General features: G+C 47.8%; 1 protein-coding gene across 3 annotated transcripts in view; it reads left to right on the top strand.

Moving 5' to 3' along the window:
• Positions 1-3065: 3065 nt before the first annotated feature.
• UBE2Q2 (ubiquitin conjugating enzyme E2 Q2) overlaps positions 3066-13944 on the top strand; it is a 58673-nt gene continuing 47794 nt past the window's right edge. For 2 of the 3 annotated variants that reach the window (XR_005381903.1, XM_038581090.1), the window contains exons 1-2: positions 3066-3360; positions 13422-13523. Coding sequence is in view for 2 of the 3 variants with exons in the window: in XM_038581090.1 (XP_038437018.1) it covers positions 3175-3360; positions 13422-13523 (288 nt within the window). In the remaining variant the exon portion in view is untranslated. The remainder of the gene's footprint in view (positions 3361-13421; positions 13524-13944) is intronic. The other variant, XM_038581091.1, reaches the window with a different exon arrangement.

Raw genomic sequence — 13944 nt, 5'->3', positions numbered from 1 at the left:
ACTCGCCCTGTTGAATTAATGGCAGGTCAGCTCTAGAATCTCCGTTTCCTGCGTCTCCTTGGTGGCAACATCACAGTTTTAGACCCACCGAGATCTGTTTTGTAAACACTAATGCCAGGTTAATCTTCTTAAAAGTGATGATTCATCAAATGAAAGTGTAGTCCCTGGCATGTACTTCAGGGCCCTGAAATCAGGTGTCAGAGAATACCTCCTCAACCTTTTCTTTTTGCATTGTACTGCGTAATCGACTGGGCTCTTGGATATTCTCTGAATATGATAATATTTTCATGCAAGTAATTTCTGGAATTAATTTCTTCCCTGCTATGTAGTAGTTCAGTAGTTCAAACTTCTTATCAATTATGGTCTGGTGTTGTCCTTATTTGCATGTTTGTAGTAGACACAGTGATTGCCTCAGCATCCTTCCCATCCCAGATGATTGTGAAGTCCAAAGAATGATCCAACCTATTTCCTTGTGATTGGTTTAGGGATGGGCATGTGATACACTTTGGCCAATGACACAGAAGGGAAGTCAGCCAGACAGAATCTTGGGAAGGTCCCCATTTCTTAGGAGATATGGAAGAAGCAGTCCTTTCTGACTCTAGATACTCTCCTGGCTGGATGTGACCCACAGGAACAGCCATAGCCACCTTGCTCCCCTGACAAAGGAGATGGAGAGGATCCGGGCTATTGATCTTATTGAAGATCTGATCAACCGCTCTTGTATGTAAAGTAATATATCTCCTATTGTCCTAGCCATTTTAAGTCACAGCTTTCTGTTATCTGCAGCCTAAATCATCAGGAAACAGTGTTTTGTTTACAATGCTAGACCTTAAGCTTCTTGAATTCAATTTCTATTTCTGCCTAGCCCTCTCGTGGCTTGGCACACAGCAAATGCTCACAACATGATTGTGAAATTGATACTTATATATTTATTTCTGATATAACTAGTAAAAGCATTTGCAATTTATAAAGCTCTTTACTCATAACAATTTAGAGATAACAAAATAAACCTTAGATTAAATAATATGTTGAGGGCATTTTATTTTTCAAAGTCATGTAGGTTCTGAACAGGTTGTTCCCCTTTGTCTGAAATCCTTGTCCATGACTCCCATGCCTGTTAGGATCCCAAGAGTACTGAGGACTGATGGAAAAAGCAAGCAGCGGGCCCCTCCGGTGTCTAATGGGGCAATACTGCCTATTAGTATCCTAGTTATTTCTGACTTAGAGCTCGGGACTGGAACTCCCTTCTCCTCTCAGTCCTTATTCATAATGCTATCTCTAGGGCCAGGGCAGACCACGAATCCCCACAAATACAACACTTTATAAGCAGAAGTATTTCCCCAGGAAAATGGATCATAGCTTTTATTAAGTTCTCCAGAGGGTCTGTGACTCCCTCAAAGCTGAGTAGCGCTATAACATGATACAATGTCTCATAAATAAATGAAAATAAAAGCTTTAAAAATATCCCTCACTCAGTGGACCTCGTATCTCCCTGTGTTGTTCTGTGGTGTGTGATCTAAGGGACCAGTAGACCAGGGACCACTTGTAGATCAGGAAGCAGGAGACACTTAGGCAGAGAAGGTTCGATAGGTCTTGTCAAGACTAGTGTAAAAGGGAAATGCAGAGCTCCTTACTGAAAAGTCATTAAGGATTTCAAAAGAGCTACAGCAGAGCATGGAACCAAGCGCAGGGCTCTTCTAAGCTGGAGGCCCTGTGCACCTGCAGAGGTCGCACAGCCAGGGAGTGAGTCCTCCTTCTAGGCCCCTGCCCCCCCCCCTCCCCCGTTAGGCTCGGTCCGTTGGAGGGACCGCCAGGCATCCTCCAGGCATCCTGCACCCGCACGGAAGGCGCCGGGGCTTGCAGCACGTGCTGGGCAGGCCTCCCAGGAGCATCCAGGCAGGGACGCTGCGTGTCCGCGAAGGGCCTTGTTCCAAGTCCTGGATGCAACTCTGAAGAAGACATTCGTGTTGGGCAGAGACGATGGACAAATAAGCAAAATATCAGTGATTGGTGCTGAGTAAAAACGTTAACCTAGGATGACGCGGTGTTGGGTGACTGGGCGGCCCTCTGACACATTTGAGCTAAGACTTCACTGAAAATAGGCCAGTCCTGCCTCCTGGGAGCTCAGAGGGTTTCCTTAAGCGTGGGAAGGGGACCAACGCTCAGGGCAGGAAAGGAAAGGAAAGACGCTGGCAGGGGCCCGGGCTAGCGGGGCGGGTCCGGGTGCGAGCAGCTGTGCGGCCCTGCGCCCCCTGCGCCCCGTCCCCACCCCGCCCAGGTGGCCCGCCGGGCTCGGGGCAGAGGCGCGCAGGGGTCTGCGGATCCTGCAGGTGACGCGCCCCGGGGCCCGCCCGCCCCACACCCCGAGACCCAGGGCCCGCGGAGCGCGGCCGACGGGCGGGGCAGAAGCGCGCGGGGTCAGGGCGGGGCCTAGGGGGGCGGGGCCTAGGGGGCGGAGTCGGAGAGGGGCGGGGCCTAGGGGCGGGGCCGGAGAGGGGGCGGGACGTGCAGACGCCGGAGCCGCGGGGCGGGGTCGGAGAGGGGCGGGGCCTAGGGGGCGGGGCCGGAGAGGGGGCGGGACGTGCAGACGCCGGAGCCGCGGGGCGGGGTCGGAGAGGGGCGGGGCCTAGGGGGCGGGGCCGGAGAGGGGGCGGGACGTGCAGACGCCGGAGCCGCGGGGCGGGGTCGGAGAGGGGCGGGGCCTAGGGGGCGGGGCCGGAGAGGGGGCGGGACGTGCAGACGCCGGAGCCGCGGGGCGGGGTCGGAGAGGGGCGGGGCCTAGGGGGGCGGGGTCGGAGAGGGGGCGGGGCGTGCAGACGCCGGAGCCGCGGGGCGGGGTCGGAGGGGGGCGGGGCCGCACGGGGGCGGGGGCGGGGCGTGCCGGCGCTAGAGCCGGAGCCGCGGGGAGGGGGCGGGGCCGCGCGGGGGGCGGGCGCGGGGGGGCGGGGCGCGGGGCGGGGCGCGGGGCGGGGCGCGGGGCGGGGGCGGTGGCGCCGTTGCCCTTTGAAGCCGCGGGGCCGCGCTCACGGGCCGCCGAGTCGGTTGCCGGGAGCCGCCCGAGGCCCCGCCGCCCCCGCCGTTTCTCGCCGCGTCGCGCGGGCCGGCGGCCGGGGGGCCCTGCGGGGCTGCGGCGGCCGTGACGGCGGCTCCGGGCCCGCCGGAGATGAGGGCAGGATGTCGGTGGCGGGGCTCAAGGCCGAGCTGGAGCTCCTGGCGTCCGTCTTCCACAAGGACCACGAGCGGCTCCGCGTCGTCAGCTGGAAGCTGGACGAGCTGCACTGCCAGTTCCTGCCGCCGCCCCCGGCCCCGCCCGGCAGCCCGCGCCCGCCGCCGCCGCTCTCGCTGCACTGCAATATCACGGTGAGGCGCGGGGCTCGGCCGGGGCTCGGCCGGGGCTGGGGGGGAGGGGGGAGGGGAGGGGAGAAGGGGGTTAGGGGACGGGGCGGGGGAGAATGGTTAGGGGAGGGGGCGGGAGGCAGGGGCAGTCGCCCCTCAAGGCCCCGGCCCCTCCCCGGCCCCCGCGGGGCGCAGGCCGGGCCCTGGAGCGAGGCGCGGGTGGAGGAGGGGGAGGAGGGGAAGGAGGGGAAGGAGGGGGAGGGGACGGAGGGGGAGGGAGGGGGAGGAGGGGGCTTACCCCCACCTGTCCCGCGGGGCGGCCGTGGGGCTGCGGGCGCTCGGCCCGCTCTGCCCCCTGGGCCCGCCCGTGTCCCCGCGGCCGCCACACCCGCTGTCCCTGCGGCAGGGGGAGCCCCGGCACCCGATGGGGGGCCCCCTACTCTGCAGTCAGCTGTCCCTGGGCTCCCTTATTCCCCCAGCTACGTTTAAGGAAGAGCTGACGCGGGGAACTGCCGCCTTCCAGGGAGAGTGGAGAACGCAGCGTCCGGTGCTGCTTGAACGACCCCTTCCTGCAGGCCTGGCTCCGCGCGGGCGGCCGAGCCCCAAGGGCGCCTCGTACCGGGCTCGCAGGTGCTGCCGCGGGCTCTGGCCGCCGGGCCCCCCTGGGCGTAAGCCTCGGGATGATCTGCAGGCAGAAGGGGATGTTTGTCCAAGCCTTCTGCCCGGAAAGAGGATTTTAGGCCACAAAGCCCAAGCGGCAGTTTAAAGCTCCCTCTTTGGGTTAAATTGGAGGCTCGTTAGGAACAGCGGGATTGGCGTTTCATAACCCTTTCCTGGGTGTGTTTGAGGGAACGGTGACCCGTTGACTTGGGGTGCTGTTCCCAGCCGCGGAGTAGCTTCTGACAGCAGGAGTCCAGGTGGCCGCCGGGCGCTCCCTGGAGCCAAGTCTGGTGAAGCCGGTGGCACTGGGGAGTTGGAAAGGGCTGGAAGTCATGATAACTGACGGTGAAATCATTTTCAGACGCTCTGCGGGAGCAGCTGTGTATTTTTGAGAGACAGAGACAAGTGCTGTGCTGGGGAGAGCAGGCGTGCAGCGTCTAGGTGTGCTGTTCTAGGGCCGGTTTGCAAAACTGGGTAGAGCAGTTTTCAGAACAAAATCGTCTTTGGGGAAGAGGTTCGTATGACCGAGGGTTGTCAAGCTCTACGGGGTCGTTAGGAAAGCCCGAGACAGCACTTAACTAGAGTTTGGTGTGTGTGTGTGTGGGGGGGTGGCAGTGGAGTGGGGCCTTCACAGGTGAGTAGAATCTTGGGCGTGGAAGCTCGGTTCAGGCAGAGGGAACTATCCAGAAAAGACACCAAAGCTTGAGAAAATGGGGCTTGCCTAGAAGTAGACAAAGTATGAGGCTATAGGCTGGTAAAGGACAACATTTCCCACACATGGGAAGCAGGAAGTAGTAGTGAGCATGAAGGAGACTGGCCTGAGTGCTGACCATTGCAGGGAAGCTGCCCAGGACGTGGTAGGGCTGCCTTACGTGCTCAGATGCACCCTGTAGGCTTCTGGCAGCTCCTAAATTCCTGAGGTAAGTCGGGAAAACTGTGCTTGCCCTGGCCAGAAGGAGTTCTCTCCGGGGTGTGGTCTCAGGAAGTGTGTGTGGATGGCTGTGGTCACCTCGGTGGCCATAGGGTCACACCGCTGCTGTGCTGGCGCCTAGTGCCAGGGCTCCAGGGGTGACAGATGTCCTTTAGTGTCCAGGCTGTGCCCACAGCACGACGCCGGCATCGTCTCCAGTGAGAAGCAGAGGAGGCTGATAGGAATCAGCTGCACAGAGCAGAGCACAGCACGGGGGTGGATTAGAAACACCGGGTGGAAGGAGGGTGTGGGATGGACCAGTATGAGGAGCTACTCAGGATTGTGAGAGGTCTCACTAGAAAATAGTTACCATGCTGAGTGCTCAGTGTACAGGAACGTGTATTAACTTTTTATGGAAAAACCTCAAACATGCACAAGTTGAATAGTGTGGAGGACCTCCATGTCTTCAGCCTCATCAATGGTCAATTTTTGGCCAATCACCAATGTCACCTGTACCCCACCTCAGATTAGTTTGAAGCAGGTTCCTGGTCTGTCACTCCATCTGTAAATATTTCAGTGAGTATCTCTAAAAAATAGACGACACTCTTTAAGCATAGGTAGGTGTTTGATAAAATCTACATGGCTTGCTGGTGCCCATACCGCTTGCTTAGAGGGGAAAGAGCAAAGAAAAAAATGAGGTTGGATTTCCTGTCTATTGTGTTTGTGAATTGCTATTCTCTAAAATGTTATAGCTCTTAAAAAAAAAAATACTGAATTTTATCTGTTTTTTGTTTTTTGCTCTTATTCCCAGATATTTATTGAGCTCCTCCACGTGCTAGGCCCTGTCTTTTCCCTTGCTCACCAGGAAGCATACTTACACAGTGTCTTTAACATTTGAGAAAACTGCGCCTCACCCGTTTCCTTGCACTCCTGCTTGCCAGTTTCTGAATAGTCTTCTCAAGATCCTGTGCCCCCCTTTTCCTTTGAGGCTTCTGAAGCCATTTTTCCCACGTGGAATGTACCCCTTACCCACCCCGATCTGTCTCCACATCTGACCATCCCTCAAGGCTCTTCTAGGAAGTCCTATTCAGTCACTGGTGGTATTTATTTCCCCTTCCTCCCTTCTAGAATCTTTACTGCTTTGGTTATGTTTCCTAATGTTCTCTTCTAATAGTTTTAGATGTTTGTCTCTTTTTATGACAGGGGAGAAGAGTCTCTATGCTCTTCATCTTCCACTCAGTAAATGCTCAGTAAATATTCTATTTTAGCTATATTCTGTTTCAACAAAAATCTTAACTCTTGTGTAAGTTAACTGCCAAGAATTTGTCAAAAGTGTGGAGGTAACATCAAGACATATTTTAAATATTTCAGTATTTAATAGGTCCCTGGATAGGAAATCTGTAATTTGACTTCATATGAAAGATAGTTTTAAAAAGGAAAAAACAAAACATAGATGTTCTTTGACTCTGTAGGCCAAGGGAATTGAGCTAAGTCTTTTCCTGTTATATAGATTTGTCCTAATCTTAAAATATGAAGGGAAAAAAATGCTACTTTTCCACCTCAAAGAGTCTTTTTTATTACTTGCTTTGTGTGAACTCCTGATACGGAGTGTCATGCAAACAAATCTAATTGCCAGTTTCCACTAACACTAACATGCAGTTGTTATGCTCACACCTAGAAGCAAAGCAGCATGTGCAGCCTTATTGGGAGCTAGTATATGGCATTCTTTTAGTCCCTTTGAAATATTTAACATAACTTGGCAACTCCATTTCTCCTTATATGGACTTCTGGAAATCTGGTAACTCTTGATAGGGAATTAGTATTTCAGAGTGAAAATCTCCCCTCCCTCACCCCACCACCCACGGTGTAAATTAGCTGGCAAACAAAACTTCATACTAATGTTATTGTTTGTGTAGCATAAACCATAAACTCTTTTTTGCATGAGTGGCTATTTGCCAGGCTACTTGTGTTTGCACATTTTCTTTGTTTTGCCAATTTCTACTGGTCATTGCCAAAGTCCGTCCCCCCCCCCCCCCCCCACCTACAGCAGGGCACTAACATAACAAACATTAGAACCCTGAGTTTAGGTGAGAGCAAAAGGTTTAGTCTATACTTAGTAGTTGGGGCCTTAAATCACTTTTTCTACTGTGTTTTTCTAAAAAAAAAAAAAAAAAAAAAAAATTAGACAATACTTTTTGTCCCACATGAAAGCTTATGTAAGAAAGCTCTTTAGTAGTCATAATGTTTTCTACAAATATGAAACTGATAGTGTCCCTTGTGTCTGGATAACAATTTATTTTGAAAATCCTTTCTAACAGCTTTTCATGGGGAATAAATCAGTGCTGTTAATGAATTTTTTTTCAGGTTTCTTTTCTTTACACTAAATAAAAAGTAGCCCTGTGAAGGTTATACAAAGGAAATCATGAGCCAACTTGATTAAAGAGCCCAATACCTTTTCTTTGGTCTGCCCTTCTGGGACAGATTACCTTTCCAAATTGAACTCCTGGAGAATCATTTGGAAATAACACCTAAGTGGTACTTTCAGGCCAGAGGAATCATTGTTTTCAATCATCTGACCAATTTATAGAGTCAAATTCCTAGTCCTTACCTATCTATCCTCCCTTATTGCCATTTTTATACCCTTCCTTGAAAGAACAGACATGTGAAAAAGAGACTCAGGTTTCCATTTTATGAATGGTGTATCCCTGAGTAACTTGATGTTTTTGTTGTTGTTTTGTTTTTGTTAAACTTCCTTAGACCTGGGAAAGGATAGTATTAGATGGATGTCAGCTAGTGGAGAGGTGGGGACTTGAACTGAAACAGTCACTGCCAAACGTAAAGCATTCCTGGAGAGCCAGGGGATGAAGCAGAGTCCCTGTTTCCAAGGCCATTGTAACAGTGCTCTGCTCTGTTCTCTGTTCTAAGGGATTATTCTGAAAGACAAAGTAGACTCAGAACCAAGGAAACTGTCCATTGGTTTCTGCAGATCAGGTGGTTTGGATCTTCTCCAGCATCTTTATTTTCTCTGCCTCAGTTTAATTAGAATGATGTTTTGATTAGCTGCGATTTGCTACTCAAAACACTTAAGCATTTTTCAGATCACAGGGTATGTATGCATTTTTCTTTTACCAAGTGTTGATTTTTCACTCTGCTTCTCTGGGCTCTGATCAAGTTACTTCGTTGTTTGCTTGCAAAATGATTAGCAGGGAGCAATTTCTTTCTTTGGGTAGCCTTTTTTTCCCAGATGTCAGCATTTAGGGGCACCTGGGTGGCTCAGCAGGGTGTCTGCTTGAAGATTCCCTCCCTCTGCTTCCCCCCCCCCAACTCATGCATGGGCCCGTGCATGTCCACTGTCTCTAAAAATAAATAAATCTTAAAAATTAAATGTCAGAGACTTTTTTTAGACTCTTATTAGGGCACTGAACGGTAATTCTGTCAGTATCATTCTTAACCCCAAATTTCTGGAACACAGTGTGAAAGTAATGTGTCCTATAACTGGTCTCTGAAAGAATTAGAACTGTTATGCTCCTGAACCTTCAACAAAAGTTGTATGTGTCCATCTTCAGAGAGTGATGAAGTCCTTGCAGATGACCACGTTCTATTATTTGGAAAGATAGTAGAAACGGACCATTCTGGCAGAGTTTTGCTGGTGGTCCTTGATATGGAGCCACACATTGGGGTTAGTGGACTCATGTAGAAAATAGACACAGAAAGTTATTTCTGAATAAGACTGATGGTTTCTCTCTCTCTCTCTCTTTTTTTTTTTTTTTCTATTTTAAATAATGCTTTGGACTCTAAGAGCTAGAGCTAAATCCTTACGTGTATAGGTAATGTCCTTTGAAACTTCCCTGGAAGTGTTGGCTTTCCATTCCTATTCAATCAGTTGGTTTCTGGAGACAATACAAATTGCATAGGAACTTTTTTCCTTCCACGTAGGAGCTTTTATTTAACATTGGTAAAAATGTTAGCAAGTGTGCCGTGAAATGGGTGTTCTCACAGTCATGACAGAAAATATGACCCTCTAGAAAACAATTTGGTTTGCATAATCCCTCTCTGTTTGGAAAGATAAATACTATCTCAGGGTGGCCAACTTTGTCCTTAAGACTCTAGAGCATCCAGAAGGTGAATTTTAGTTCCAGAGAAGACCTCGATTTGTCTCACTTAGCCCATCTGACAGCTAATCACTGGGAGTAGGATGGGCTCATAGAGACCTGTGCCCAAGTTTTGGGTCAAGGGAAAGAGATGGGCAGATGGGAACAAGTTGGGGAAACGAGCTCCAGTAGAACCACATAGGTTAGTAGAGAGTGGTGAGGGATGTTTCTTGTAAGGAAGGGCTGGGCTGCAGGAGGTGTGGAGAAGGCAGCTATTCTAAAACTTCTTGGAGTTAACACTTTCATACTGTTTAAAAGTGAGGGGTGCCTGGGTTGCTTAGTTGTTGAGCTTCTGCCTTTGGCTGGGGTCTCGAACTCAGGGTCCTGGGTTGGAGCCCTGTGTCAGGCTCCCGATCAGCGGGGACCGTGGTTTTCCTTCTCCCTCTGCCTCCTCCCCCAGATCATGCGCGCGCTCTCTCTCTCTCTCTCTCTCTCTCTCTCTCTCCAAAAAAAAAAAAAAAAAAATTCTGAAGATGAGGGGCGCTTGGGTGATGCAGTCAGTCAAGCATCTGACTCTTGGTTCATGCTCAGGCCCTGATCTCAGGGTGTTGTATGGAGCCCCTCACAGGGCTCTGTGCTCAGCATGGAGTCAGTCTGCTTAGGGTTCTCCTTCCCTTTTCCCACCCTCTCTGACCCTTACCTCCTCTAAAATAAATAAACAAATCTTAAAAAAAAAAAAAAAAAAAAAAAGAGAGTACTGAGGGCCCAAGGAGCTTTTATGTAGGTTAGCTATCAATATTTATCATTAGAGATTTAATGACAAATACTTTAAATAGTCATTAAAATAAACATATGAATAAAAATACTATTATGAAAAATGGCCATATTTTGTCATCTAAAACATTTTAGTAAGAATAGTGGCATAATTTTACATTTCTTATGAACCTCTTTGATGTCTGGTCTGTCATTTGTTTTTGCATTCAGTCTGTGAGGGTATGTTGTTTTGGTTGAAATATGAAGAAAATTCAGCCTCCTACAGATATTTGGTTGCAAAAAGTAGGAATATTTTAATAGTTATTTAGATAATTATAGATATTCTTTTTGGATAGTTCACCAAAACTTGGTCTTTCTTGAACTGTGAATGGATTTTCTATCTTTGCATGATCTATAACATAATGTATTGGTCATGTGGAAAATATGGCTCGCTGAAATCCTCTAAATGTTGATCTGTTTCATTATGTAATAAGACATTATATTAAGATCAGCGGCAATCTCATCAGAATATTCTTGGAAAGCTCTCAGGCTCATAGTAGTGGATACAGATTTTCCAAAATTCTAGTTTTTGCTTGAAAGCTTGAATATTATTATAGGCAATAAATACTGTTCTTTGTTTTCCTTGAAATGACACACTCTTTATTCATGTTTCAGAAAATGTCTGTCAGAAACCCAAGTTGAAATAACATTGTCTATCAGTCATCCTTTCAAGTAAAGTTGGGGTTGCATTAAAGTGGTTGGTTCACTTCACAGCGCAGCCACACAAACGCTTTTTCTCGGGTGTTCTCTGAGTTCTCGTGGGTGTGTTCCATTTCATCAGCTGCACTATTTAAAAGACCTACATAAGGATTCAGATTTAGTAAAGGAACTTTTACTACTTATTCAGATATTCTTAGGTAAAACACCTTTTTCTCTGTCTTTGAAGCATGTTGAATGCCCGGTGGTGAGGAATACCGGGACTCCAAGCTTAGTTTGTGGTTCCAGCGGCGTCACTGCCTTTTATTTGCGCTGCCGGCTCAGCAGGTTCCCCTCAGGGGTCGAGGACCTCACTTTGGAAAAGGTTGAAGTAGTTGCTTAGACCGACCGTCCATCCTACCTTCTCTAGGATTAAAAGAGCACGTCCTAGGTACTAACTGATCTCAGTCATGTTTTGTTGTTACAGGGGTCATGATATGGTTTTAAGGGGTTTTAGTCCAGAGCAACAATTTATATATTTTATTTTGGTTCGCAGAAGTTTACTAGACAAACATAATCTACACAGGGAAGTTCTAAAATATAGTTGGCTGGGGGTTTTAGTTTTAGTTTTTGTGTTTTGTTTTGTTTTTTTGGCTACAGATACAAAACTAAGGCCTAGATGGTGTGTTCCCAAACAAGGCTGAAGAATTTGAAGAAGAAAATGTAATACTCAATAAGTAGTTTTCTTTAAGAGCAAGATTAATTTTGAAGATAGTTTTTCTTGTAGTCTGTGAAGAGGTTTGGGACACAATAAGAATTAGAAGAATGAGAATATAGAATAAACCACTACTGAACAGATTTAATGATGTCCTCCTTCAATCCAAATTTTTGTTCTTTAAAATTGAGAGCTTCAAAAATAGTCCGTCTCTTTGACTTCAACTTATATTGTAATTAAAATTATAGTTCTCAAAGCAACGCATCTTTAATACTGTGTTTCTGCAAAATTGTTTCTCCATAACTAGAACCTCATGGTTCTGTAACTAGTATCTAACAATAATGAGTTTCCCTAATTTGTAACAGAAAACAGTAGAGAGTAAATGTCTATTGGGAGGTGAAAGCATGTAATACTTTATTCATTAACTTTTAAAAAACCCATGTGATTGTACTTTGAAAAATATGTAGCTATAGCATTTCTGGTTAGTACTCAGTTTGTGATGGAATAAAATATTGGAATTTTATGGGGTTTAAATTAGTTCTGTATTGCTCTGTAACAGACGTGGCCCCCTAAAACAGCCACCGGTGCCTCAGTCTCTGTGTGCCGGGATCTGCCCGGCTTCTCCGGCCTCACTGGGGCTGCGTCTCCTGCAAGGCAGTCAAGGTGCTGCTGGTGCTGCAGCCGGCCCACGGCGAGATTGCGGGGAACCTGCCTGCAGCCTCTCTCCTGCCGTAGGATTAGTTGCCTCTCCTGGCAGTTGGGCAGAGGCCTCGCAGGTCCTTGCCAGGTGGCTGTAGACTTCTCCGAAAGGAGATGGCTTCCACCAGAGGGAGGGTGAGCGACAGAGAAGGGCCCGTCTCTTTGTCCCCTAACCCCAGAGGCGACCTCCCCTTGCCTGCTGGATTGTGTGTTAGAAGCCAGTCCAGGGGCGGGAGTCCCACAGGAGTATGAATCCCAGGGCTAGGGCTGCTGGGACCACTTCCGAGCTTGCCCACTAGGCGCTGAGGGACGTCGTGGCCTCGGAGCTGTAGCACCCAGGCGGGGGCTGTGCAGGGAGGACGTGCAGGGAGGACGTGCAGGGAGGATGCCATCTCAAAGGCTCGCCTCCGTGGCCAGTGAAAGCTGTACGTGGCGCGTGGTCACCACGGTGCTGGCTTGTTCTGCCTTCCAGCACAGCAGTATTCAAGAAACAATCCTCGCCTCGTTTAAGGAAGCTGTTCCTTTAGAAATTCCATCCCTCCCTACGATCTGAGGATCTGAGGAGGCTTGGAAAGGAGTAGGAGAAAGGTGAAATCAAATGGGATTGATTTGGGGGCCAATTTTCAATGGAGAAAAATCTCAAAGAAATTTCTGTAATTAGAGAGCAAGGAGTATAGTAAGATTTATAAAAATCATTTTAGAATTTATAAGGTTTTAAAAACAAGTGCCTAGATTATACTCCTTTGCCCTACCTTTAAAAATTAGGTTAGAGCTCCTCTAGATGAAGTTTAGAAATGTAGCTTTGTTTTACTGAAAGGCAAAAGTAGTATGGTTTGAATTTATAGATTATACTTCAGGGTTGTGAGGTGGTTGTATTTGGGGTTTTGGTTGTTTCTGTTCTTTTTTGTTTTGCTTTTTGAGGGATTTATTTATAATTCCAGATTGTAAAATCCTTAAAAAATGTTAAAGCTGCAGAATCCAGGCCATAATTGACCTTTCATTGTAAAGGAAAGAAGCCCATCTTTCCTGGTGCCTGAGTACCATTTTTTTTCCCCCAGCTTTCAATAAAACCTAACATTTTGCAGTGTTCCTTTTTTTGTTTTAAATAGCTACTACTGACTGGGTAAACTACTTTTTTTTTCTTGATTTTTTAAAAAAATATTTTATTCATTTATTTATGAGAGACAGAGAGGCAGGGACACAGGCAGAGGGAGAAGCAGGCTCCATGCAGGGAGCCCGACATGGGACTCGATCCCAGATCACACCCTGAGCCAAAGGCAGGCACCAAACAGCTGAGCCACCCGAGGATCCCCATTTTGCTTGATTTTTTTTTAAGTGTACAAGTTATGTAACATGGAGGAGGCAAAATTACACCATAAAACTTCTTTAAAAAAAAAAAAAAATTAGAAAAAAGTTTTCTCCATGCATAGATTTTAATGTTTTGCTTTTCTTCACTGTGATGTATTTTACTTAAATCCATTGTCATCTTGCCATCTGGCCAACTTGCATACCCAGATTAGTCTGTATGTAAATGTGTTTAACATAGATGTCTCTGTAACAGGAATCTTATCCATCCTCTTCACCAATATGGTTTGTGGACTCTGATGACCCAAATCTGACGTCTGTGCTGGAACGTCTAGAAGATACTAAGAACAACAATTCGGTGAGAGGATAAGCCAACCTACTCTCTTCCCCCCCCCCCCCCCCACCCCAAAGAATGTTATATGCAGAACTTAAGTGTTAAGAGGTAATAGGATATAGAAAAGTGATTAGTGATTATTTGATAACCTTAAAGAAGCTAACCACCAGTTTCATTTGTTTTTTGGCCTTCAGATTCTGTACTACCGGACTTCTCTTTTTTTAAAATATTTATTTATTTATTTATTAGAGAGAGAGAGGCAGAGACACAGGCAGAGGGAGAAGCAGGCTCCATGTAGGGAGCCCGACACGGGACTCGATCCCAGGACCCCAGGATCACACCCTGGGCCGAAGGTGGTGCTAAACCACTGGGCCACCAGGGCTGCCCCGACTTATCTTTTTTATTCCCCATAGGTTAAGCCTTGATTTAGATAAGGAGTTAGGTG

This window comes from Canis lupus, chromosome 30, assembly GCF_011100685.1.
Source record: "Canis lupus familiaris isolate Mischka breed German Shepherd chromosome 30, alternate assembly UU_Cfam_GSD_1.0, whole genome shotgun sequence".
Lineage (NCBI taxonomy): Eukaryota > Metazoa > Chordata > Mammalia > Carnivora > Canidae > Canis > Canis lupus.
This window is presented reverse-complemented; position numbering and strand designations above follow the sequence as displayed.